Consider the following 25589-nt stretch of genomic DNA (forward strand, 5'->3'; position numbering starts at 1 on the left):
GTGATATGATAAGGGGTAAGGACCTTAAGTTGCCCCGGGGAGGTTCAGGTTGGATATTAGGAAAAATGTCCAAAAGAGTGTTGAGGTATTATTGGAACCAGATCCCCAGGGAAGTGGTGGACTCATCGTCCCTAGAAGCATAGAAGAACTTGCAGATGTGATGGGTTGACAGCTGGCCTAGGTGATCTTAGCTATCTTTCCCAGCCTTAGTGGTGGTTCTATGACAGCTCCCAGCTGGGGGCCCACACGGTGCTGCCCGGCGGCCGCCCCCTCTGAGGCCGTTCCGCCCTCCGCCCGCGGGCGTGCCCGGGAGCCCACAGGGGCGGAGGGAGGAGCGCGCGGCGCCATGTGAGCGGCGGGCGGCGAGCGGCGGCCCTCGAGGAAGACAGATGGGGTGAGAGACAGCGCGAGGTCCAGCTGTCAGCGCGGCCTCAGCCCCGCCGCGGAGGGAGCCCCTCCTCCCCGCGGCTGTGCGCTCCTTGCCCGCGGGGAACCATGGCGTCTAGCGAGGAGGACGGAAGCGGCAACGGCTCTGTGGAGGAGAAGGAGAACGGCAAGAAGAGGAGCCTGGGCGCCCTGGCTACGGCCTGGCTCATCTTCTACAACATCGCCATGACCGCGGGGTGAGCGGGCGGCGGGCGGGCGGCGCCGTGGCGCCGCGGGCGGGCGCGGAGCGACGGGGCCGGAGCAGCTCGGCCTGGGGAGCGGGCGGCAGCGATCGCGGGGCGGCGGGACGCGGTCCCAGGGCGCCGGGGAGCCGCGGTGAGCCGGGCGAGCCCTCGCCTGCCCGGCATTGCCTAATACGGTGCAGCGTTACCAGCAGCGAGCGCGTCATCCCGGAGCCCGCGTCGGAGGTTAAGTATAGCCGGGCCAGGAATGCCGGCGGGGGTGCCGCGCGGGCTGCGCCCATGGAGCCTGCTCCTTCCACCGCCAACCGCCCTCCGGCCGCCCCGCGCCCTCCGGGTGGGTTCCAAGCTCCCGGCGCTGCTGCCGTGGCTGTCTCGGTGCCGGAGGAGCTCCGGCGCTCGGCCGGGCTGGCGGTGTACGGGCCGGAGCCGTGCGGGGCAGAAACCCATACAGCGGTGCCGCTCCTATGGAGCTCGGCTCCTGCTGTCGTTGCGGCGGCGTGAGGTGATTCGGGTTGGGCTGCAGGCGCCCGTGGGCTCGTGTGGAGCGCTCGGTACTGCAGCGCTGAGGGGAATGGCTGTTTGTTTTGGGTGAAGGATGATGCGAGCGTTCGGGTTTATATCTTCAGTGCCTGAAGCAGATATTTCCACTTCTGAAACTTTGTGCCACTAACTAATGCGTGTCACGTGTGTGCCGAAAAACCCTCCGTTGATTTCCACTTCGTGGCAAGAGTCAGAGCTCACGTGGCTTTTACATGTACGTGTGGAAGATGGTTGAACGCTTAGTTTTGGAGCGAGCTGCTGATTCTGTCTCTCCTCCTTCATTCCTTCCCCCCCCCCCCCCCCCCCCCCCGAGGGATTTAGATTTGCTCACCTGCACAGTTTGTGAAAGCAGAGTATTAAGAGAGAAGAACACATTCTTACAATTCTTTCAAACAGGTTACAGTTTAAGTGAAAAATAAAATTTTGAAGGAGAGAAACATTTCACTGGGGCACCATCTGTAAACGAGAACAGTGCAGTTCTCCAAAGAGTTTAGTATAGTAAAGTATTTCTAGAACTGTAACTGCCCATCTGTGTTAACAACTAACCTAATGCAGAATTGCACTTTTTCTTTCTTTCTAATGAAGATTAGAGGGATGCATTCAGAGATAAAAATGATACGTCAATACCTGGCTCTACTGAAAGTCCCAACTGAAAATTTTACCTTTGTTAAACTAATTCTTTTACACCACCTGCTGATTTACAATATGCACTACTACGGCTTTCCTGAAATCCAAAATCAAAGCTACTGAAGGCTAAATGAAGTAATTGTCAAAGATTCCAAATCTCCCAATAATTATTTAAGACAAACGTATTTTCAGTCTCTGCATCTGGGGGTAGCCCAAGACTGCTCTCTGCAGACCTTTTATAACAGAAGAAAGTGAGGAAAGTGTCTGCTTAGATGAGGTGTAACTTGACTTTTCAAGCTGCTGCTATCAAACCCATCCTGCCAGCTGGATAGAAACTCACTGTCACCTTCCTCTTATCACACACTTCATTGTAAAATGGCAGCCTGGCTGTGAAGGACTGGCAGTGAGATTCCAGTGATTCCTCCTCTGGTACTGATGGGAGACAACTTAAAATGAGTACATTCAGATTTAAAATCTGCTGTAAAATCTGAGTAATTTTTTTAGGGCATAAATGTTGTAGCTCTGGCAGACTGGATTCATAAGATTAAAGCAGAAGGGGTGAAGGAAGGGAATCATTCCTACAGTATGGGGAAGCCTGGCTGTATATAGATTTGATATGCTATCATGCACTGTTGGACTGGACGAAGCAAAGGACAATGCAGTAGTAGGCCCTGTGTGTGGCAGTTGTCACAGGACTGATGCTGAAGTGTGTACCATCCAAAGGGAATACAGAGCTGTTACGAACCATGCAGGACTTATGCTGTTACAGCATAATGTGTCCAATCAGATAACCATCTTTCCTGCTATCTGCTTATCAACTTTAGCCAGTCTCTTATCTATAGGGAGAGTATAAGAGCAGGGAAAGAGTTAAAGTTTTATCCAAATGTTTATGTATATGTTTCCCTGAATATCTATATGTTCACCAAATCTGCCTCAGAATATTTCTCAGACTCCACTGCTGTTTCTCTTTGGCCTTCCTTAGCCACAGTTCATGTTGCTGTACAGCTTTGCTTGCAATGGTTCTATGGAGGGTAAGAGAACTGAATCATTGTTCCCAACTATCCTCAGACAAGAAGTTAAATTGATGTTATTGCAATTTATGTATTTTCATTTTTAACCCTGAAAATATCACTTGTAGTTCTGGCTATGCTTTTAAGTCAATTAAAGACATTTTATACTTAGCCTTTGTGGATTTAAACCTGAAGTTTCAGGGATCCCTAGTGCGATGTTTGTGAGAATGTTTGTGTAACTCTGGATTAGTAACAGAACATATGGTACATTGTTTGGAAAAAGTTCATTATATAAACATGGATTAATTATGTGGAAGCAACTGTTCATACCTTGGGTTGTTGCTCTAGATCTGAGATGAGAGGTGGGAGTCATAACATCTGTAGCTGTGAAATGGGGTTTTTTTAATCCATTTTCATTTGAGATCTCAGTTTGAATTTTATATCACATTTCACTTTGATTAAAAGATACTTTACTGCATTTACACTGGAAGGATGATCAGTTGATCCATCAGTTGGTAGCGTACTGATTCCTTAAAAAAAAAAATTTGGAAAAATTAGCCAACACCTTCCAATGTGTTAGTTTAATATTTTCATCTCTGGAAGCCAGGAGCACAGAGCGTGGGTCTTTCAGTCTTTCAATCAGAATCTGCTTTTCTGAGGTGACTTCTCATTACCTCTGAGTTGTAGAATAGAAGCATGGTGGTCACTTGTCAGTTCTGAAACTGAAGCGTTAAGGGGTAATGAAGAATGAAAACAGTGTGCACAGGTGACAGTCTTTTGTGTGTGCAAACCTGAGACCCAAAATCTGAGTTCAAATAACAGTAATCCACAGTAAAGGTGTGTGAGGATTTAGTGGTAGAAAATATGTAGTCACTGCTAGTGAAAAGTCTGTCGGGTCCCTGGGTTAAGTAATTCAAGTTAATCCTCTGAAGGTAAACAAATCCTTCTCTATCCTTTTCCAGGTTAAGAGTTTAAGAAGTTTAATGTTGATATAACATTTCATAATATTTAGGTCTAAGGGTATTTTTAATAATCTCCTAAGAACACCAACAAGTGAAGACGCAAAGGTATTCAGTAAGAAAATGTTGTACTAAATTATTTATATTAGATGGAAAGCTTTAGAATTTTTATTTGAAAGGTATCCATTCTCTTTCTTTTGTAGGTGGTTGGTATTGGGTATTGCCATGGCACGATTTTATATCCAGAGAGGAACACATAGAGGTTTATTCAGAAGCGTGCAAAAGATACTTAAATTTTTCCAGACATTCGCTTTGCTTGAGGTAAATTTCAAACATCAGTTTAATTTTCTGGATTCTGCATATCATAGGCAAATACATTATTAACCTGAATTCAATATGAAAATATTATATGAATACTAAAATACGCTTTATCTTTATTATTTGATAATCATTTTTTTGTTTGCTTGTTTGTGAGAGCAAGGAGATTTGTTGAAATAAAGGAGCACCTTTTTTGAAAATTAATTGTAATATTGGTTTTAAATCAGATGTTCCCTGGGAACTGCTTTGCTTCTGCTTATTCTCAGACTGGATTGGCATGTCCTGTGTACCTCATTACAACAGGGTCTGTACAAGTTGTTCACAGCACTTTTGGAACAGCATGACTTGGGCCAATTGTGCACTTGTGGTCTAAATTTATGGTACATCTACAGAATGAAGCTGTTGGGTTTATTGAGCAGTTATGATTCTTTTCCAGGCACAGCAAAGAGCTCTTATCTACATTTTGGCTCTTTTTCTCAATCTGCCCATAACACCTGTCGTTCAAACAGCAATTTAAAATCACAAGGCCAGCTGTCATAGGCTTTTATGCTATTAAACTTCCACAATAACAATTCCACTTGAATCCATGACAATAATGAAAAGCACTCTGTTTGCTAAGCATCACTGACCAGAAAATAAATCTGAAGATTTGTAGCTATAATTAGCTGAATGATAATAATTAATTAATCCATAACAAATACAGAAAATTGTAAAATTGCTATGCATTTTGCATGCCTTGTATGACTCCTCCCACATTGCTCTGTAAAATTATTATTTGGGTAAGATAATGGGAGTTTATCAGTTGAAAAAATAAACACTTTGTAAATACCTCAATATTCAACATACAAAACTAGGAAAATAAGTCTCTCATTCACAGTGTTTACACTAAACTCATCTCAGCACTGGTTACTGGTGCTTTTATGTGTATTTATGTCTAACGTGTAATATTAGATGGAGGAAAAAAAACCCAAAAAAATGTAAGAATTAAGCTTGAGTTTATATAATTACATAAAAGGCCGTGTTTGTAGTACAGACAGTCACACACTGTAAGCCAGTAACCTTTAGCTTATTTCTGTTTACAGGTAGTCCACTGTGCAGTTGGTGAGTTCTTCCTTTAGTTTCTCCTGAGCCAAATGAAACATCAGTTGTGGAGCAGAGATAACATGTTTCTCTTTTCAAGGAATAGTTCACACATCTGTGCTTGTGACTGGGGTCCAAGTGAGTTCAAGAATCTTCATGGTGTGGTTCATTGCGCATAGTATAAAGCAGGTATGTGCATGAGCAAATTGTTTTGAGTTTTTACTAAGGAGTTATTAATACAGTTCTCTTTTCACCAGGGAGACGAATTACAGGGAATGCTTATAGACTTGAGTACAGTTTAGAAGCTGGAGTTACAGGATGGAATCCATGTACTTCTCCCCAGGAGGGGAGTCTGGGTGTTAGCTGTTAAACAGCTCTGTCTGTAGTATCGTGCCAGCTCTGGTCTGCATAAGTGCTATCAATGACCAGTGCTTCTGTTCACCTACAAACATACCATCGTGTCATGTGTTGCTTTTCAAGAATGTAATTTATCACTCTCTGAATGTATCTAAATGAAAATATGACTTACATTGAATTAACGTGAATATGCGTGGTTGTAATTTCGCAGTTTGTTTTAGGAACCTTCCCAAGACTTTAATGTAATGTAATATCAATATTTGATAGCCTGCATACTGAATTATTTTCATTAAAAATCTATCAAGCTTTTCAGCGTGACAGAGGCACACTTAAAGTCCTGAATAAATGTCAGTGATTTATTTGCCTGGCTGTAGGTGGTTATTGTAAATCTAGTGATTTGTTAGCAGAATGAAATGAGCAGACTGCAGACAGCTAGAAGTAGGATATGCATTCTGCTTTCTGTAAAGGGCAGGTAAGAATTTAGGGGTAGATTTTGAGTTTGCTCCTGTATTCCTTTAAATTTAAAAAGCTGAGCCATTAAACTGTCTCACCAGCAGATGGCACATGCCTGTCTGCCAGTGAGTTACTGCCTTGGTTGTCAAATCCCTTAATTTCAGTTCTCTACACTTCATCTTTTCCTTTACTATTGCTTTTTTTTTTTTTTTTTTTTTTTTTTAAACTACAAAATACACGTTTCTGATTTTTTTTTTCTGTTTAAGTTAAGCATTTTCAGTACTTTCATTTTTTTCTTGAGCAAAAAAAAATCAATTATTAACTACTTTTTTTTTATGTTGATTGTTTTCACGAATGCTGGAATATAGTGCAGCTTTTTGCCACTTATTTGTCATTTGCAGTGCAGTAGTAATCTTTAGCATATCCTGTCATTTCTCAGTCTTCAGTACAGTAGGTCAGGCTGTGTCCAAGAAAACTACATGTAAATGTATGTCTGATTGCATTTCATGCTGTTACTGCCTAGCAAGCATGAATGTTCAGGGTCATGCTAGGTGGTGAGAGGCATGGTAGTGATAATAGCCAGACCCACACCTCTGTACTTGACTGGAGATTTGCAAGGCAACGAATAGGAATTCTCTGCATACTTATTTAAAGCACTTCTGGTCAGATTCAATGCTGTGGCATGAATCCAAGTTTGGGTTATCAATGTTTGTTTGTAATCACATGAGGTTAAGAACAACCTAATTCTGTCTTCTCCTTTGCTTATCTGTTTGTGGTTGCTGTTTGTTCGTGAGTTTGGAGATATTCTTCTATCTCCTTTCTATTTTGTGGATGTTTGTGAGATCCTTTTACTGAAGGTGCATCTTTGACTGACACACTGAGGTGCAATTTTATGAGATGATGATCACTTACATCTTTATAATGTATTAAACTTTGTCACCATGTAGTATTTTATTTTTTTAAAAAAAGCAATTTCCTCTTTTTTTTTTGTAATTTTAACAAAATTGTGTTATTTTATTTCAAGACATCTCTGCAGCTTTTCATACTTCAGGCACGGAATTGTATTACAAAATTCCCCCTTTTAAAGAAAATTACTTCTAAACCGCATTAACTTGCATGTAATTCTTCTCAGGATCCAGTGCTTCTTCTCCATGTGCCTTCTTTCACTTTGAGGACTTCTGTTTATTTTTTCACTTAGAGTGAAAAATAATTGCTATTTTGAAGCAGCAGATAAATGTGTTACCTACTGATGAGGCAGTTTAATGACTCAGAGTATAAACCTTAAACAGAAGAGTTGAACAGTTTTACCCCAAGCTCCTAATGTATGAATCACTCTTCAGTGAGCGATCTTTTCCAACTCCTTGACTGTCTTGCAGCCTGATTTGATCTGCTACTAAGCTCAGTTAGTAGACTAAACAATTCCTTTCATCCAAAATTTCATGGCGGTTTAGATTGCAGGAAAGTAAGAGAAAATCCAGATAGAGGCAGATAGTAGTGAAATGTGTAAAATGGGTAAAAGCTGATCATAAAAAGAATATACATTAGGTAGTATTTTCATTTTAGTATTTTGAGGAGCAATAAATAAGCAAGTCAAGACAAAGCGAGGAAACAGCATAGTGAAAGTGCAGCTAAAGAGGAGGAATAAGCTCAAATATTAGTTCTGTTTTTCTAAATTTGCACAGTGGATAAAGGCTGCTCAGTTTGCTAAGTGTCTGTCTGTTAGCAAATACAGATGATATAGAACACCTCGTAGTAATTGTTTCAGCATGTCACTTTTATGCCAAAATTGTCTTTCTTTACAAGGTGTTAGTTCTGTTCCATATATCTTAAACAGAAGTCTGTTGCAGTTTACTCAGAAAAGAAGCTTAAGGATGAAGAACGTGTTGGTTCTTTATACTTCTGCAGATCCAGAATGAGGAAAGCGTTATTCTTTTTCTGGTCGTGTGGACTGTGACAGAGATTACTCGATATTCCTTCTACACATTCAACCTGCTCAACCATTTGCCATACTTCATTAAATGGGCCAGGTGGAGATGTCTTGCACTTCAGTTTGTCGTGGTTCTGTGCATGTTAGTTTCACGCATGTTGAGCTAACACACAGGAGAGCAGATGTTTGAGCTTTGGTTATGTGTCAGCAGAGTGCAAGCTGGTGACTTTCTGTATTTGAGATTATTGTAAGTCCGTTTAAAATGTTAAAAACAATTAGTCAATGTTTTTAGATGTGATTTGTTCCTCCCTTTCTGTGTCTTGTGGTCTAAACTCTGTTTTCATTTACTTTCATATTTCTTCCTTATCTTTGGAGTCACCTTTTAACTTACAGTATGACTCCTTCAGATCCTTCCGAATGCGATGCCTAAGATTAAGCACGTATCAGTCTTTGCAGACTTAACATCTTTGAAATAATGGGAGCTGCTGTCACTAATTTCAAATAAATTATATTACTATATAAGAAGTTGTGCTCTATCAGAGCTTTTGTAATGTTACATTAATGTAGTGAAGCTAAATATTGACAAAGTTTAGCCCACGTAAAATGTGTGTTCTGTGTCAAAACTGCTTTGATTTTGAAACACAATTCAGGTCCATCACTGTGCCACATAAATTACAGATGCTACGTGCTTGTCAGGAGATTAACTGGAAGAGTAACAATATATGTAGACAGAGTTCAAGACAGACTTCCACTCTTAGAAAGAAAATACCTTTCCTACATTTGGCATGGGTGATATGTTCATTTAATGAGTTTGTTTGCATCTCCTACTTGCCTGTGTTTTGTAGATAATGCGGTTCTGGTGCTTCTAATGCTCTTTTTTGATGTGTCCAATGATTATGTCCATTCTTAAAATATGATCGTTTTTGTTAATACTGAAAGTGGTAGGTTTGGTAATGTCTAAGCAACAAATGTCAAACGTACAAAGAATCAGGTCTGGCTTCATTAATGATGGGTTTTTTTAGGCTTCAGTAGGAGAAATGCATTCAGAAATTACTATATTGACAATATTGACAATGATGCTTTTTGTCACCAAGTCAGTGGATCTTGAATGGTTGGATTTTTTTTTTTCCTTATAATATGCAATTCTGGGAGCTGCCATTCTCACAGAGCTGTTCTGTGAAGTATAGAAACAAAATATTTGAACATGTACATCTTTTCATGGAGTTCAAAATATCCTATCAAGGTTTACAGAGAATCAGACTGTACAACGGAGCATAAATTCAGTATTCCCAAGGAGCTGAACTTTTTTAATCTTTAACTTATTTAATAATTTTAAAACGTTTACCTGTCCACAGGCAATGGCAATGGTATGGGTATGATCTAAATGTTAGCTTAGGATATTTACTTTGTTGGTTTTTTTTTCACTGTACAGAGATAGTCTGTGTGTAAGTCATTGCAGTAGTGCCTGCCTATACCTCACATATCTGCTCTCTGACCTGTGAGTCCTCTGAGCCCATTGGCTTCTAAGAGGATTTCATGTTCAGCTGCTACCATGCTGGATCTCCTCTCTTTTGGCCATGTAATGCACACTGGACATTTCTCACACACTCTATATGATGGCTCTCACTGCTGTTCCCCTGTGTGAACTTCAGAGCTGTTGCTTAGAATCTACGTGATGCACTGTGCATAAGGACAAAGAAACCCTGTTGATGACATTTTTTTATTATGTCTACGCTAATGTGACCTATGACATTCAAGCCACATTTTCTTTAAAATTGGTGTGTTTGCCCTTTATTTGAACATTTTTGCCTATTTTGAAATGGAGTTGCTAAAGTTTTGGCGCTCTCATTTTCTTTATTTTTAATTTCCATTAATAGTTAATGTTGCTACTACCACTATTTCTGTTGCTACTACTACTTCAATTTGCCATGTGGCAATTGGTAAAACAGGCTTCTGATATTTCACCATTTCCAGTTTCTTCAAATAAATTACGATACATAGCACTGACACAGTGTGCGTGCGCTGTGGCAAGGATGCATAGCACTGTCTGAATTTGGGATCCAGTTCTGCTATTAGTCCTATCTCTGACGGTGGGAGCAAGGTTAGTAAATAAAAAAAATACATATTAAAAAAAGAAAAAGAAAAAAAGAAAAAAAAAAAAAAGAAACAACAGTATTGGAGAGTTCAAATTTGGAGAATGATTTTTTTTAAGTGCAGGACAGAGATGCACAAATTCTGATATTCTCTATTTTTAAATAAAAAGATGTGGGAATGCATTCTTGTAAGCAAAATATCTCTATCAAAAGTAACTGAAGTTGTTCTGTGCCTTCCCCGGATATGGTTCTTGATTTTAGTGAAGGAATGCTCCAACCTATTGCAATTTTTAAATTCAGGAGTTGTTTCTCACGTGGTGTTTTTCTTTTTTTTTTTAATGCAGATACAACTTTTTTATCATTTTGTATCCTGCTGGAGTTGCGGGTGAACTGCTGACTATATATGCTGCTTTACCTTATGTCAAGAAAACAGGGATGTATTCACTGAGACTTCCCAACAAATACAATGTCTCCTTTGACTACTATTACTTCCTTATTATTGTCATGTTCTCCTATATACCATGTAAGTATTAGCTTTAGTATTAGCTGAAGTAATTAGCTTTAATAACACTAACAATGTAATAATCAATTATCAGCAATGCAGACAACGCAGCCTGCAGTTAAATTTCCTAGATGCTTTCTACTCTAAAAGCCTGCTTTCTGTTGTTCCAAGTGTTGCTGTGCTTTAATTGTTTAAACCAAAATTTTACTTTCTGTTATCTACCTCAGAACATCTTAAAAGTTTCAGTGAAAAAAAAATTCTAAGGTCATGGACAAGTAAAAATACTTTTTCTTAAATACAGAAGTGTCTCTAGTTGTCTCCAAGAATTTCTAGTTACTTTGCTGCTTTGAAGCAATGACTTAAAGATTTTTTTGCAAGATTCAGACATTCACCTTCTTCTTCTTGCTATTAGTATCCATTTATGTGTGAACTTGGAAAATCACCATTTGAGCCTACTTTGGAAAAACATGAAACAAAATTCTCCAGAATTTCTCCATCACAGAAATCCACACCTTGCCTCAAAAACTTCTCTGAATTACTTCAGTCCCATGTTTAACCAGATCTTCCTCAAACCCTGATATCAGGAGCCACCACAGATCAGTTGCCTAACAAGAGCTAGCCTAGAGAGACCATCTGCTTTGAATTTCTGCTGTTATTTTCTCTGTCAGCCAAACAGTGCAGACAAGGAGAAAACAACTTGACATAGATACAGCACAATGACTGCTAGAATGAAACTAGAGCAAATTGGGCAAGTAGAATATTTTAGTCTTTCTGGACTACGAGGGTAGGAATAAAGGAAGAGATAAGGGAAAGGCACTGAGGAGCAGGAAAACTGAAGTTAAAAGGAGCTGTGTTGTGCATCTATAAAATGTATTCCTTCGAGAAACTGACTAAAAATTCTGGACTTTGGCTGTATGGATACACAATATGAGGTGTTTTATTTTTTGTTTTGTTTTTTGCAAGAAATCATGGAGGCCAGTGAGAGAGATTTATATGGGTAAGCAAAAGTTAGGATAACTTACTAGTAGTTTTACAGATGTCTGCATAACTTCGTGCTTCAGGAATAAGTCCAGTTTTCTCTGCTTTAAAAATAATGATCAAATTAATCAGAAGAAAGGTAATACAATAAGGCCAGGAGAAGGACAGAGCTTTTCATACTTGGAAAAGTAGGGTAAATTTGGATCCTCCTCAAATTTTATGTTCAAACATTCTTTCCTTAGAACAGGTTTGAAGACTTCAGGCACTGCTAAAAAATGGTTCAAACAAAGAAAATTTTGAGGGAAGATCCATGAAAACAGTATTCCTTCGGAGGGCTTTGTCTGACTTCTGAGTAATTACTGTTTCAAACTCACTGAGAAATTCATGACTCATTATTTGCCTTGGCCAGCTGTGGCACATCGTGCCATAATTTTTACTTGGTTCTTCATTCTGAAAAAGTGTATTTTTCCATAATGTGATCTGCTGATTTATTTTTTTTTTTTCATCTAATTTGCTTTCTTTTATGCTTTGATCAAGTATTTCCACAACTCTACTTACACATGCTGCGGCAGAGAAGAAAGGTGCTTCATGGAGAAGTGATTGTAGAAAAGGACGATTGAATCGAGCCATGTAATTATGGTGCTTTTAATGGAAAAACAAGGGTAAAAAAAACAAAACTTCCTGTGATTTTTCTGAGTCCAAGTTTTGAAACATGGAACAAGAATAAACAACTGTGTATAAAATAACATGGACTGTATTATTTATACCATTAATATATCATCAGATTACCTTTTCATTTCTGGTTTAACTTTGATTTTTAATTGTTTATTTCTTCAAACATATTGTTTTCTTATTTTCAGTAGGCTGACAAATAGCTTTAACAAATTGAATGGTTGGCTAATGTGCTTTCTATTGTGAAAGGCTTGTAATGACCTGTAGTCCTCGTGGAGAACAGGAGAGTTGATGAGCTGTATTGAAAGTGTCTTTTGGAAAACAGAGCATAAATTAGGCAGTGATGTGTTTCATAGTCTAGGGGGTTTAAATGTTACTTAAGTTGTACTTTAAATTATACCTTTGCAGTTACAAGTACTTTTAGCATGTTGTTCAACATTCTTTGATTTACAAGATCACACTATAGAATTCCAGAAGGATTTTTGAAAGGAGGTGAATCCTTGACTTTCAGTGCAAGTTTGGGTCTCTCTGCATTTTCATTTCTAATTGAAAAGAAATGTCAAACAGTAGATACAGCATTATCTGATTGAAAGCTTATGCTGAGGAGTGACCATGACCAGTCTTCCCATGGTCAGTGGCTGGAACAGGAATCATATGCAGAGGAAAACTGATTGTCAACATGCTTCCTCTTCTACTTTTAATTATGTATGCAGAAAAATGGTGGTACGGCATTTAGAACCTGTAGTTATAGTGAGATATTTTTACTTCCCATAATTAGCTAAGAGGCATAAAATTTATTTGAAGTAGTACCTTAAAATATAAACTGTGCTTTGAATCATCCCATCTTGTAATTTTAATTGCTCCCTCCCCATTAATTGTTTATAATGGAATTATGTAATGCTAATTAACATCCTCAGTAATATGCAAGAGGGATCTACAGCATATTAATAAACGTTACAGATGATACTGTATGATACCTGAGTGGGAGAAGTCCAACGTATGGATTAAATATAGGCAGGAGTTGGACACTACATGGGAGAACCAAAGCAAACATGATGCATCTGGGGAAATGTGGCTACTTAGTGAGAGACAGAGAGAGAGAAGATTGAAAAGTAATAATGTAATAAGAAGACTTAATAGAACAGGCAACAATATTGCTTCCAGATTCAGCCATGTCAAAGGAAGAGTGTGTTACATGCAGAAGAGATGCATCAGGCAGCTGGAAATCAGAATGCTCCTGAGACTGCTGAGGTCATTTCCTGAGTACTGTCTTATATTTTGAGCAGCTCAGGTGTGAGGAATAGAGTCAATCTTCGAAAAAGCAATCAGAGAACAGAAAAAAAATTAGTTGAAGTATGAAGGAGGTCAGAAAGGTTGAGACGTTAAGTGTGCATAACTTCCTGTTGTGTGACAAGTACAAGTAAAAGGAAGAGGCTTTGTTAGTGTGAAAGTGTAACTAGAACTGGTGATATATCCAGTGAATATCAGGAGAAAGATCCTACCAGAGAAATCAGTGAGGTTACAGAATGATGCAGTAAAGCTTATCCATGCATACAGTTTCTTAGAAGATTTTATGTTACATGTAATCCAGTACTGGAAAATAATGTTTCTTTGGAAGAAGTTTGTATTACATACTTGAATAGGCAGTTTCCATTTTTAGCATCAGTGATTCTACAATAGTACAACTTATTTTGAAAACTGGAGATACATGTTTCTTCTGATGCATCAAGTAATTTGATGAAAAAGGAAGGATTTACTATATCCTGAAGCCTCAAATTCCATTTTATGCCTTAGATTTTTCACACTTGTCTTCTTTACATGGAAATTAGATTTCTTTTAAATGATAGTGTGGACTTGAGATACAATAATTGTATTTCTTAGAATTTTAAAAGACATAATCTTTATATTTTTAGAACAAAGGTGCTATAAGTTAACTTACTACTTCTCAGTTTTATATGTAACTAAGTATTTAAAGTTTAAAATATAAACCACATTTACAGTACTGATTAGCAAAATGCTTGTGTTACACGTTCAGACTAGCAGTTATATTTGTCCCAAGTTCTTAGAATACAGTTTTATAAACTTTACTTGTGTTTTGATCCATGAGAAGCAAACATTGTGGCACTTCTTAGAAATATTTCTCAGCAAGCAGAAGAGTGTGATGAAATAGGAGTAAATGCAATTAGATTAAGTTATGCGTCTGTTTTTTTAACTGTCAGGGCAGCTCACTGAAGACCATAGCTATCAATTTCTTGAAAGTGCGTTGGATACTTTCAGTATGTGGTTTTGAAATCTTTTATTGGATGCGATACTCCTTTGTAATAACAGGAATACCTGAGCTATATTACGTTTGTTTTCACTGTGGTTTAAAGCTCTTATCATATGGCTATCTAGGATCTATTTTTATATCCTTTTGTATATGAAAAAATACAGCACTGTTTGCTAAAATCTTTTTCACAAAGCAACAGCATAATGATGGAACTTAAAAAGTAATTTACAACTGCAGCAAGTCTTGCTAAATGATTCTAGAATAAAGCTACAAGTTACTGCATCCAGTGTTGCACAGACCAGAGAGCTTGTCATGTAGATTAGTTTTCTTGTCATGGACTTCAAATAAAAAAAATGAATCGCCTTCTTTTCTTCCTCTTCTCTTTTGATTGAAGTCTGCTCTGAAGTCTCAATGTATACTTCTTGCTTCATATGTCCTCCAGTGTAGTGATAATTCCGAGTACAGCCTTCTTACCATTGACTTACATGGGCCATGATTCTATCCTGTGTAACTTCAGTATGACACCATGAAACATTTAATTAGCTTGTTCAATGGACGTAAAAATTTAAGTATGATTTTCATATGGTGCTCTCTTTCCAGCTTATTTTTGCCACCTACTTTTCTTGTATTTCTCTCTGCAATATTCTTTGTTTTGTAAAGCATTGGAATCCTCCTGTTTATGAAAGATTCGTGTGTACTCAAGCTTCAGTGTCTATAATGTTTTGATGTATTCTTTAACAAAATGTTTGTGTAAAGGTATTTTCTTACTTGTGCTGTATAAGCCTTCTGGAATGGATTAATGCGAAGTATGTCCTTAAGGATGTTTTTTTGTTTGCTTGTTTGTTTGTTTTCATGACAATGCATAGGAACAGGGCTTTGGAAGTGGATTCATAATTATTAAATGACGTTTCTTATTATTGGTGGTACCATAAACAGAAACTCCAGCTGGAAACTTTTGGATTTCTTGAGGTTCCCTTCAACATACACTGGGAAAGGCTGCTCCAGGACAGACTGAGTGAATCACCTCATTTCACAGCTCTGCCCTGCACGTCTGGAAGCCAAGTCCTGACATCAGGATATGGCTGGTACAAAGGGGTTTGATGCTGTGAAACTGCATCCTGCACATTAGCTGCCAAGAGGATCAGTGAGGCTGTTGTGAGCAGCAGTTAATATGCGTCATTTCTCTCACTTCTGTCTATGCAGGATTTGAGAAGAGAGGCAGCTAAACATGCCCTCATGCCTTCTGCATAAGGAACTAATGGGATCAGCTGAGAGGATCTCTGTGCATAAAGGTTGTGTTACAGAAAGGTTTTGTGCTTCACTCAGCTGCTTATATCTGCGTCTGTAACCACGTATTTTTTGAATTACTGGTATTCCAATACAGCTGTGTGACAGTGCTGTCAATAACATGGCTCAAAATTAACAATCTTGGATAAATTGTGCAGTATGCTTCTACTCATAACGTAACACTCAGGCAGGTTCATGATAACAGACAGATTGTCTAGTTAACAAGGAATTAACAAGGAGTGGAGACCTTTTCTGTGAGCGGAAGGAACTTTCCTTTTCTTAGCCAGAAATAAATATATGCATTTTAAATCTAGGTTTAGCGACTGATCTGACGGTGGTACTTGCACTCTTTATACCAGCTTACCTTAGTGGATATTTGGATCTTTCATTGATTATTAAATAGATTAAAGTGAGAATAAATTAGAGCCATTACAATAAACTGTGGTTTAAAGTAGCTGCTTTATTAGCAGTTTTTGTGAATCAAGCCTTTGTTTAATCCGTGAGAGCAAAAGGGAAGGAAAATTAATACAAGTATACAAGTAAGTATTCTGCACAAGACAGGGGGACTTCATAAATCTAAATTTCTATGCAGGCAATCTGTCTGCAGTTCCTTATAAATGATTGGTTAAATGTGTTTTTGAATCAAAAGACGGAAATTAAAAGATGAACATTAAATTTTATTTCAAGACGCGTGTTTTAAAATGTGTTTGAGATAATGTATCACTTATGAGCAGTTCACAATTCACAGTGAACATACATTTTTATAGATGATTATCTGTAGCCCATTACAGTGTTTTAATCCGTGTTGTAATGACTATTTTAGAAACAAATACCTTATGTTTCTGCAAAGCTCTTGTGTTCCCTTGCTCAAGTTAACTTCAGTTCTAAGCTTTGCAGGGCTTGAACTGGCAGGTTAGTATCTGCCAAGAATAGTTGCTTAAAGTTGCTTTCACAGTAGCACACCTTAATAGCGTACGGTACTTTTGGTTCAGTGTCTGGTATTGTAAGCCACTGATGGAGGAGCTTTTATGCCTTCAGCAGGACAGAAAGTTTTACAGATCTTACTGCCGGATACAGAACATTTATCCAGTGAATTCTTAGGTCACAGTAGTGAATTAGTCTAAAAAGTGGATTTAAGTCTGAATCAAGACAAATTGTAGAGAACTTGAATGTTGGATAACTAGCTGTCTTATAGGAACTTGCTGTCGAGTCAAGTCTGCAGCTGCTAGTGGTTTTGGAGTTGTAAAATGGAAATGCGTACTACTTTCTCACGTTGTATCAGATGAAACATTGTCTTTTTGTTCACAGTTCTCTTCTGCTCTGTTCAGTCTTGAATGTATTTTATGTCCTTTCAATTGATGGCTTTGTAAAAGTGTAAGTACAGAAATATTTATCTAAATGTATCATATGCGGAATTGTACTTAAAGATTCTTAAAAGTGTAAATGCACTGCAGCTGCTCATTATTGTTATTTTTCCTGAAATATGTTATTGTTAGCAGTTTACACAGACAGGAAAGCACACAGTATGATACTTTTAGTAACTTATTTATTTGCAAAGATTATAAGATTTGTTGAGCAAGAGATTCAGATATTTGTTTTAGAGATTGTTAATACTGTAGCACTGTAGAAATTCATCATCAATTAAAAGATGTTTAAAACTGTGCTCTATTTGGTGCTTTGTTTTTTGTGTTTTTTTTTGTTTGTTTGTTTGGTTGGTTGGTTGTTTTTTTGTTGTTGTTGTTGTGATACCATGTAAAATCAGTTCACATAGCAATGAAGAGTATTATGCCAAACTGATATCTGTTTACAAATACTTTTTTTCCTTTGTATCTGGAATTGTTTCACAAATCTTGAGATCTCAAGCCTTCTTTTTATATTGAAATGTATTCCATTAAAATAGATAAACGTGGATAGTAGATTGGTTTCACTTCTCTTTAACAAGATAGAACAATGTAGGGCATTAAAAAGGCATATAGCCTTTTATAGTCAGTCTGTATGAAGACAATTGCATTGCTAGGGTCCTGAAATAGGTATTGCAATAATGGATATTCTGATGTTTTGGAACAGAGCTTTTTGTGGTATTAACCTTTGAAGGTGGAGGCAGTGAACATCTTCTGTGTGTCCTTTGCTGCATGAATAACAACGACATTGCAGTTAGAAGGATTTTGTTGCCATGACAGTAATATAAAGCAGTATGTGAGCATTCACATCCACCTCTTTTGAGTTAGGAATCAAGTGGTTGTAACCCTGAGGATTTTAACTGCATAGAAGGGCTAAATCCTGTTAGTCAGAGTTATTGTAATGGAGACTAAGATCTCCTAATCTGAAAGTTGCAGAAGTAGACTCTAATCTAAATTTATAGGACAGGATTTATTTGTCCTGGCCCATATCAAAGCTAAACCAGTCTGATTTCTGCAGAAGCAAGTGGAACAGTGTCTGCTGGTCCCAATGGGAGCATGGTGGGATAATCATTTGCATATACTGTGTAAATCTAGATTCAACAAGAAAATGTAAGCAGTAGCTTTCTTGTTAGCACCTCCTTGAGAGTATGTGCTGTTGCATGGTGGTTCACCTGCCTATGGCTTTGCAATGTGAATCAGTCATTGGTCCCTGTGGAATGCACCAGAAGACCAGAAAATCTCCAGCAGTACACTGCTGTTGCATTACACCAATCAGTGGAGTCATAGAATCTTCCTTCATGTATCTGCAGAAGTACCTTTTATTTCTGAAATTAATTTAGGGCCAATGACATATCTAATTAAAAATAGGCAGGGTAGATCAGCCCTCACAGCTGCTTTGACATTCCTGGATTGGAATGCTGTCACCGAGCAACTTTGATTTTCATATGCAGTCTCTTGGCGGTCTCTGCTCGTACTGCACTCATGAAATGGCACTTTGCCTGCCCTGAAGTGGCTGTTCCAGGTTCAGTAGAACAAGTTAGAGATAATAAGTTAAAAAAGATTCAGATGAGAGTATACTACTTCACACCCCAAGCACTCTTCTACCCCCTCAAGGGGGTACGTAGTCCTGGGTGTGCAGCCAAATGTACCTGCCTCTCAACCTACCGTATTTGAAATTGCAGCATAAAATGGAACAGACCTTCACTTCATGAAGGGAAGAAATAAATTTAAGTCCCAGAGACGACAGATTACAATTTATTCTGTAAATTTAGTCTAGGAAAACCATTAATATCAAGATTTCACTCAGTGACAAAGACAAAATTGTAGATCTTGCAACTGACCCTTGCAGCCAACTCAAAGTAAATACTGCAACATTACTTTGTCTTGTATTCAGAGTGAGGTGATACTGCTAAGAATAATAATCCATAATTCTTTTCAGAAGGGTCTTTTACAGCAGTTATCTGTGAAACTTCAGTTGATTCTACTGTCCAATCTCTACATCACAGCCAGCAAAGTAATGGAAGGGTCTGTCCCTCAGAAAAAAAAAAAAGATGCAAAAAAAATCCCTCAGAATGTTCATAAATAGAAATTTCATCTAATCACAAAATAAGAACATCTTTGAACATATTCATACCCTATCAACTCTAAGCAGTAATTTAAATCAGATGGAGATTAATTATTAATTTGTTCTCCATGCTTACTACAATAATATTGTGCTTGAAAAGGACTTGGAAATCTTGAGAACAATGCACAGCTACTAAAAGACAAGGTATTACATCTTTAGAAAGTTGATAATGTTTTAACAGGAATAAAGCAGAGGAACAAGCTGTTTTCAAAACAGTAAAAATAGCTCAGATCTTGACTCTGATCCATAGGCAGTGACTGCTGTTGTCTGTTACTCCATGAATTCCACTATGTTCTCATTTAGTCCTGAAGAGCTTTTAAAAAATATGTAGACACGATTAGTTACTGATAGCAGTGTGTTACTGTCACATGTAACTCAGCTTGGAAAAAAAGTGGGAATTATTTCTCTGTTTCTCAACCCTTTAGAATGGAATGATGGAATGATCATCTCAGCTTAAAAACCTATGAGGCAGTGTTGCCAAGATTTTGTTCATTTGCCATGAAACCAAAACGAAGGCACTTTTTGAATAATTGTTTATATTTTCCTTTTTTTTTTTTTTTTTTTAATCTCTGGGGGGGAATGAATGTGTGGTTGAGAAGACTTTCTGTTTTCTCAGCATCCTGCTTTGCTGTGGATCAGCAGTAGTGCACAGCTGGAAAAACACTACATATACTACTGGTATTCCTAAATCTGTGCAGTGGCTACATTCTTTAGAAATAACTTCTTCCAGTGATTGAAGGTGAAATATTCAATACTGATATTTTTATGAGTGTGACTGCTTCCTAAATAGTGCCTGTTTTGTATGAAGAAGTTTAGGGGGTTTGTTTGTTTGCTTTTTCCACCTGTATAGTTACTTACAACACGATTATGACGTTTTCTACTGAATAGGAAGCCACTACATTTCTGTGGTTGGCATATGCATGAAATCCTCTAGTCTATGGCAGTTTCATTCTTGATCATTAGTTTTAGCTGCAAATGTCTGTGGGAAAGATAACAACTCCCACCTGAAGTGAGTTATACTTCAGGGTATCTTTCTCAATGCATTCTATATTTGAGCATGTTTTCCTTTTTGTCTTGCATCCTGATCAGTGCAGGATCAGGAGGTAGAACGATCACAAGGTCTCCTGGAAATAGCAGCTTTTACTTTTTCAGTTCAGAGTCCTTTGTATATTTGCTGCAATCCTAGAGCCATTAAAATGCTGAAGGAGGTAACTCAGTCACCTCCCTGTTGCCTGTAAAGTTTTTTTTCCCAACTTTGAGCACAACTATGGCCCATTTAATGTTCACACTGCAAGGTCCAGCACCGTGTCCTGCTCCACGTGAACAACCAGTGGCACTGGAGGGCAGAAGACTGAGCAGAGGAGTAGGGCTGACAATAAGTGGGGCAAAGAGTGGCCAGCTGCAGGCATGTGCTGAGGATAGCATGCAGGATGTATGTTTAGGGAACTGAAAAGTAGACGTGTTTCTGAGTCAGAGTCACTCCTGGAGACTGCTGCGCTTGTGACTGGAACAAGCTTGCTATTAAGCCCTTGGTATTGGGACACATGAGCCGTGCTTCACTGATGACTGGTATCATTTACACATCTGCTCTGGTTTTCATCTCTGGGCACACTGTGTGCCTGCAATTGCATTGTTTGCAAGTGCTGGTTTTCACATGTTAAAAAAATCTAACACTTTCCTATAGTGTTTTGGTGATGTTTAATTCTGTAGTGTCAGTAATTTCTTGGAAGAAAGAGTTTATTGGACTGATCTGGTTCTGTCTTGAGAGCATGAAATCAAGCAGGAGAAGTAAGGCTGCTCAGGGTTTCAGGTGCCGTCTGTAAATAGTTCTGGCAGCAAATCTGATCCTGTCTTCCATCTTTATCATACCATCTTTTTCAGCATGGTTTGTATGTTCTAATTTATTCTGTGCTATGAAATCTTATTACGTGAAATATATATGACAGAGAAATACTAGGTATGCAGGTGGATCGTTATGCTCAAAGCATGGAACTTATCCTTCCTCACTGCAGTCTTTTGTGGCAATCATGGGAGGAATGGCGGCCTGACAACTCTTAGGACTAGCAGCAATGTTGGTGATTAGTAGTGCTCTTAAACTTTCCTGACAGAAACAATATGAAGAGAATCTTCTCAGGTATATTTCTTTTTTAAGTGCTTGCTGAGAAGCTGCTACAGACTCTCTTTGCCAAGACCTTTTGAGTGATCTTTCTGCCTCAACATTCTTCTACTTCACTTTGGAGGTGGTACTTCAGCCTTCAGGGCGCCTTCTGCTGATACTGAGAGCTTTCTATCTTGAAAGTGGCTTTAACTTTATTATTACTTGGATAATCTCCTATCGCAGGCCCATAGCATCCTTCACACTATGATCTTTCATCGATGTTTATTTCCTGTTTCCCTGCATGGCTGTGACTTGTGCTCAAAAATGTTTAGACTCAAGCAGCATTTCCTGTAGTTGAGGTAAGATATTACTCATGTTTTAATAATATTAAACAGTTACTTTATCTTAACCAAGGAATGCTTTGTTTCAAATCTGTGGCATCTATAATAAAACATGGAAACCTCAAATTGCAAGTTGGGTTAAGTTGTTTTATTATTTACAAGGAACTCTAAGACCTGTAACAGGTGCATGTTGAATGAGGTAATTGGTCATGCTTTGAAGTCAGCTGCAATCAAGATATTATTTCAGTATTTCTTTTTCAGAAACCACAGGAAGAAAATCAAGTCTCATGATAACAGTAAAAGCCCTCAGAGCACTACTCAGGCTAACCAATGTTATCTCCCATTGCAACTCCTCTTTTGTGGGAAAGTGAGAAATATTTACTGTGTCAGTACACAGATCTCTAAATAGCAGTTATCCTATTGGTATAGTCCTTACCAAGAGAACACATCTCATTTTGAGATAATACATTTTGAGATGTTGCATGGAAAAGATGTGACAATTACAAAAACCTTGAAGAGATCAGGCATTAAAGTTTCACAGCTGGATTTTGCCATAGGTTTTGGAACCACTAATAATGGGATGAGATCTTCTGCTGCCTTGCCTCGGTGGCATGGAGTACTGCATCCAGACGTGGAGTCCTCAGCTCAGGAGAGATGTGGATGCAACACATCCAGGGGAGGGCCACAGAGATGATCCAAGGGATGGAACATCTCTCCTAGAAAAACAGGCTGAGAGCTGGGGCTGTGCAGCCTGGAGAGAATAAGGCTCTGGAAGAACAGAGAATGACCTTTCAGTATCCGAAGGGGGGCTGTGAGAAAGAAGGGGACAAACTCCTTAGTGGGGTCAGTTGTGAGATGATGAGGGGAAATGGTTTCAAACTAAACCAGGGGAGATTTAGAAGTTTTTACAATAAGGGTGGTAAGGCACTAGACCAGGTTGCTCAGAGAGGTCATTCAGAGTCAGGCTGGATGGAACTCTGAGCACCCCGATCTAACTGTAGGTGTCCCTGTTCATTACAGGGGAGTTGGACCAGGTGACCTTTAAAGGTTCCTTCCAACTCAAATGATTCTGTGATTCAATGAAAAGTCAATTACACTGACTTTTGCAAGATTGAGGACTCGACTCTTCAAAGGGCTTTCCTAAGAACAACCAGTTCAAAATTAGAACGTGTAGTCCATGGGAAATTGTCTTAGTTCCATGTGAGATGGAGTTGTTTTTCTTCATGGTGTCTGCTGTGATGCTATGTTTTGGTTTTTGGAGAAAAACAATGTTGATAACACACTGATGTTTTTGGTTGTTGCTTGTTGAGCAGTGCCATATAGAGCCAAAGACATTTCAGTTTTCTCAGCTTCTCCTAGTGCCCTTCCAGCAAGGGGGCTGGGGGAAGGGGGGCACGAGGAGCTGGGAGGGGCAAAATCATGGAATCACAGAATCATGGAATGGACTGGGTTGAAAAGGACCACAGTGATCATTTAGTTTCAAACTGGCCAAAGGGGTTTTCCGTATCACATCCGTATCACATGACATCATGCAGAAGGAAAGTTTGAAAAAGGGGGGAATTCATTGGGCAGCCTGCCACTGCTTGGAGAGTAACTGGACATTGGTTGGTGGGTGGTGAGCAATTGCTTGTGCATCACTTGTTATACACATGTATGTATGTGTATTTATATATATATAGCACATATTTGTATATATAACTGGGCATCTTCTTTTTCTCTATGTTACTTAACATTTTCTATTTTGATCCACTTTTTTTCTGATTCTCTCCCCCATCCCACTGTCAAGGAAGGGAGTGAGCAAATAACTGCATGGGTCTTAGGTACCTGCCAGCTTAAACCACAGCAGAAATGCTGGCATTTTTATTTCCGAATTTAGGCAAACACCAGTAACACCAGCATTCCTTTCAGAAAAAGAATTAGAAAGACAAAGCTGGAAAAGGAGGTTGTGTTCTGCGCTAGCTCAAGATGAAAACTTCTTGTTTTGTGAAAACGCATATTTCTGTCCAAAAATGTATTATTTGTGTAGGAGAATCCCAACGACCTCACCTCCACTGTCTGAGACTGAAGGTGTGCGTATAGACAGCGGGGTGGAGGAGAGTGAGTGAGAGTGATGTCACCTCCCCAGCTGTGCGCAGGCCGGCAGAGCCTCCCATGCAGACACAGCTGCTGTATGGGACCGCAGCTCTGGCAGAATGGGGTCAGTGGGAGGAGAGGCTGCCGGCTGCCAGGGGGAGGCTTTAGAGAGACCAGCTGAAGGAAGCTGTGGAGGGAGCAGTATGGAGTGGAGCCTGCCAAGTAGGGGAGTAGGAAGCGACTGCGGGGAGCAAGGGACAGAAAAGCTCGCAGTTGCTTAGTGCGTGGTCATTAAATATGGGGAAAAGATTTCCTGGCCTTCTGCCTTGTATAAAAAACAGTAATAAAGAGAATTTTCCTTGGGGGAGAAGAGGCAAAGAACTAATTAAGCCCAGACTTGAGATGGTCCGCAATGTCTCATTCACTGACATTCCACTGTATTAATTTTGCCCTCCACTGACACTTATAATACCATGCCATCTTTTATCCCAGATTAATTTCTTTCATCCTAGTGTAAGGCATGGAGTGGAAACATCTGACATATTGTGGCAGTGGAGAATGAGAGTCCATCTACTTGTTCATGATGATGGCAGTCATGCCTGCATTTGGACTGCACAAGTCAAAGGAGCATTTGGTTCATTCTGCATAACAGAAGGTGAGCCCTGATTTACCTCAGCTCTGTAGTGTGGGCATTCTTTAAGATCCATCCAAAACACCGACACAGCTACTTCCAAGAAGCCTTTGGAAATCCCTTGTGTAGTCAGGGTTTTGCTACCAGTTCAGCAATTTGAGATCCACTTCTGCTGATCTGGAGGAGAGAGGAGCCAGGAGGTTTTGGCTTCAAACTCAGTTATCCTCCAGCTCCCCTCAGTTATGGGGACAGAACTTCAAAGGAAACCAGCTCCTGCCATGAGTCAGGACCCATGTTAGTTCATTGCTTTCAGTCTGAGTATGCAGATGGGGTTAAAGTAATCCCTGTTCTACCTGCTCACCTATCTCATTTTTCAGCACTCTGTCCTCTAGGAAGTGTGACTGGCAGAAAGAAATACTCTTGGAATCTCAGTGTTGTGACAGACGAGAAATTGGATGAGAAAACAGACACAGTTTAGAGGATAGGAATGTGGATTTGACAACAGAATACAGTAAAAATAAACTCCAAAGATAAATGCCTATCTTATACCTGAGGTAAACTGAGATTTTCGTATTTCACAGATTTTTCTGACACTTAAGTGGACCACATGGCCATGTGGTGAGAACAGCTTAGTGCCTTCAAAGTTGCTGGGTTATACCAACTGCTACATGACCCTTTATGCACATAAAATGTATTTTTCTTTTCTATATTGAATTAAGTTTTCTATATTACATTTCTCTAGATTGTTGTTTCTTTCCTTCTTTTTTTTTTTTCAAACTGAAAGTACAGCAACTCTCATTTCATTGTATTCAGCCTTACTTGGTTTCAGGCTATGGCAAAGACAATTCTTGTTTCCTCTGTTATGTGTGAGTCCCTTCTGATGCTGAAAACATTACATTGTCTTCATAAAGAGTTGGTGCTGCTTATTGAACATAAAGCTAAGGGGTGCACCAAAACAATAATAATAATACAGTATCTGCAGACAAACAGCTTTTCTGACACAAAACAACAAAATCAGCTATTGCCATAAGTATCAATTAATGCTTTGAAAATGCTTTAATTGCATGGTATCTATTTCAGAGTATTAAAATGCAGAGTTAATTTGAGCTAAAAGAAGATATGATTCACAGTCAAAACGTAAGCTGCAACTTGACAAGGGATTTAATAGCTGCCTCAGGCAGATCAGAATGTGTGATAATGAGAATCCAGCAGAAAAACAT

The 25589-nt window shown here is 39.0% G+C and overlaps 1 protein-coding gene across 6 annotated transcripts; it reads left to right on the forward strand.

The window, feature by feature from the left end:
* The first annotated feature begins 345 nt into the window (after positions 1–345).
* Positions 346–17369, forward strand: HACD1 (3-hydroxyacyl-CoA dehydratase 1). 6 transcript variants are annotated; one of them, XM_052694156.1, is made up of 7 exons: positions 346–623; positions 3969–4086; positions 5166–5184; positions 5264–5352; positions 7879–8000; positions 10338–10516; positions 12011–17369. In XM_052694156.1, exons 1-7 carry the CDS (start codon positions 496–498, stop codon positions 12091–12093), a joined length of 738 nt encoding a protein of 245 aa, XP_052550116.1. In that variant the 5' UTR covers positions 346–495; the 3' UTR covers positions 12094–17369. The 6 variants fall into 6 exon arrangements, with proteins under 6 accessions (XP_052550116.1, XP_052550112.1, XP_052550110.1 ...); XM_052694152.1 differs by having other exon boundaries at positions 389–623; positions 15618–17369; XM_052694150.1 differs by having other exon boundaries at positions 389–623; positions 5270–5352.
* The last annotated feature ends 8220 nt before the right edge of the window (positions 17370–25589 follow it).

Source organism: Tympanuchus pallidicinctus, unplaced genomic scaffold, assembly GCF_026119805.1.
Source record: "Tympanuchus pallidicinctus isolate F22 unplaced genomic scaffold, pur_lepc_1.0 scaffold3, whole genome shotgun sequence".
Lineage (NCBI taxonomy): Eukaryota > Metazoa > Chordata > Aves > Galliformes > Phasianidae > Tympanuchus > Tympanuchus pallidicinctus.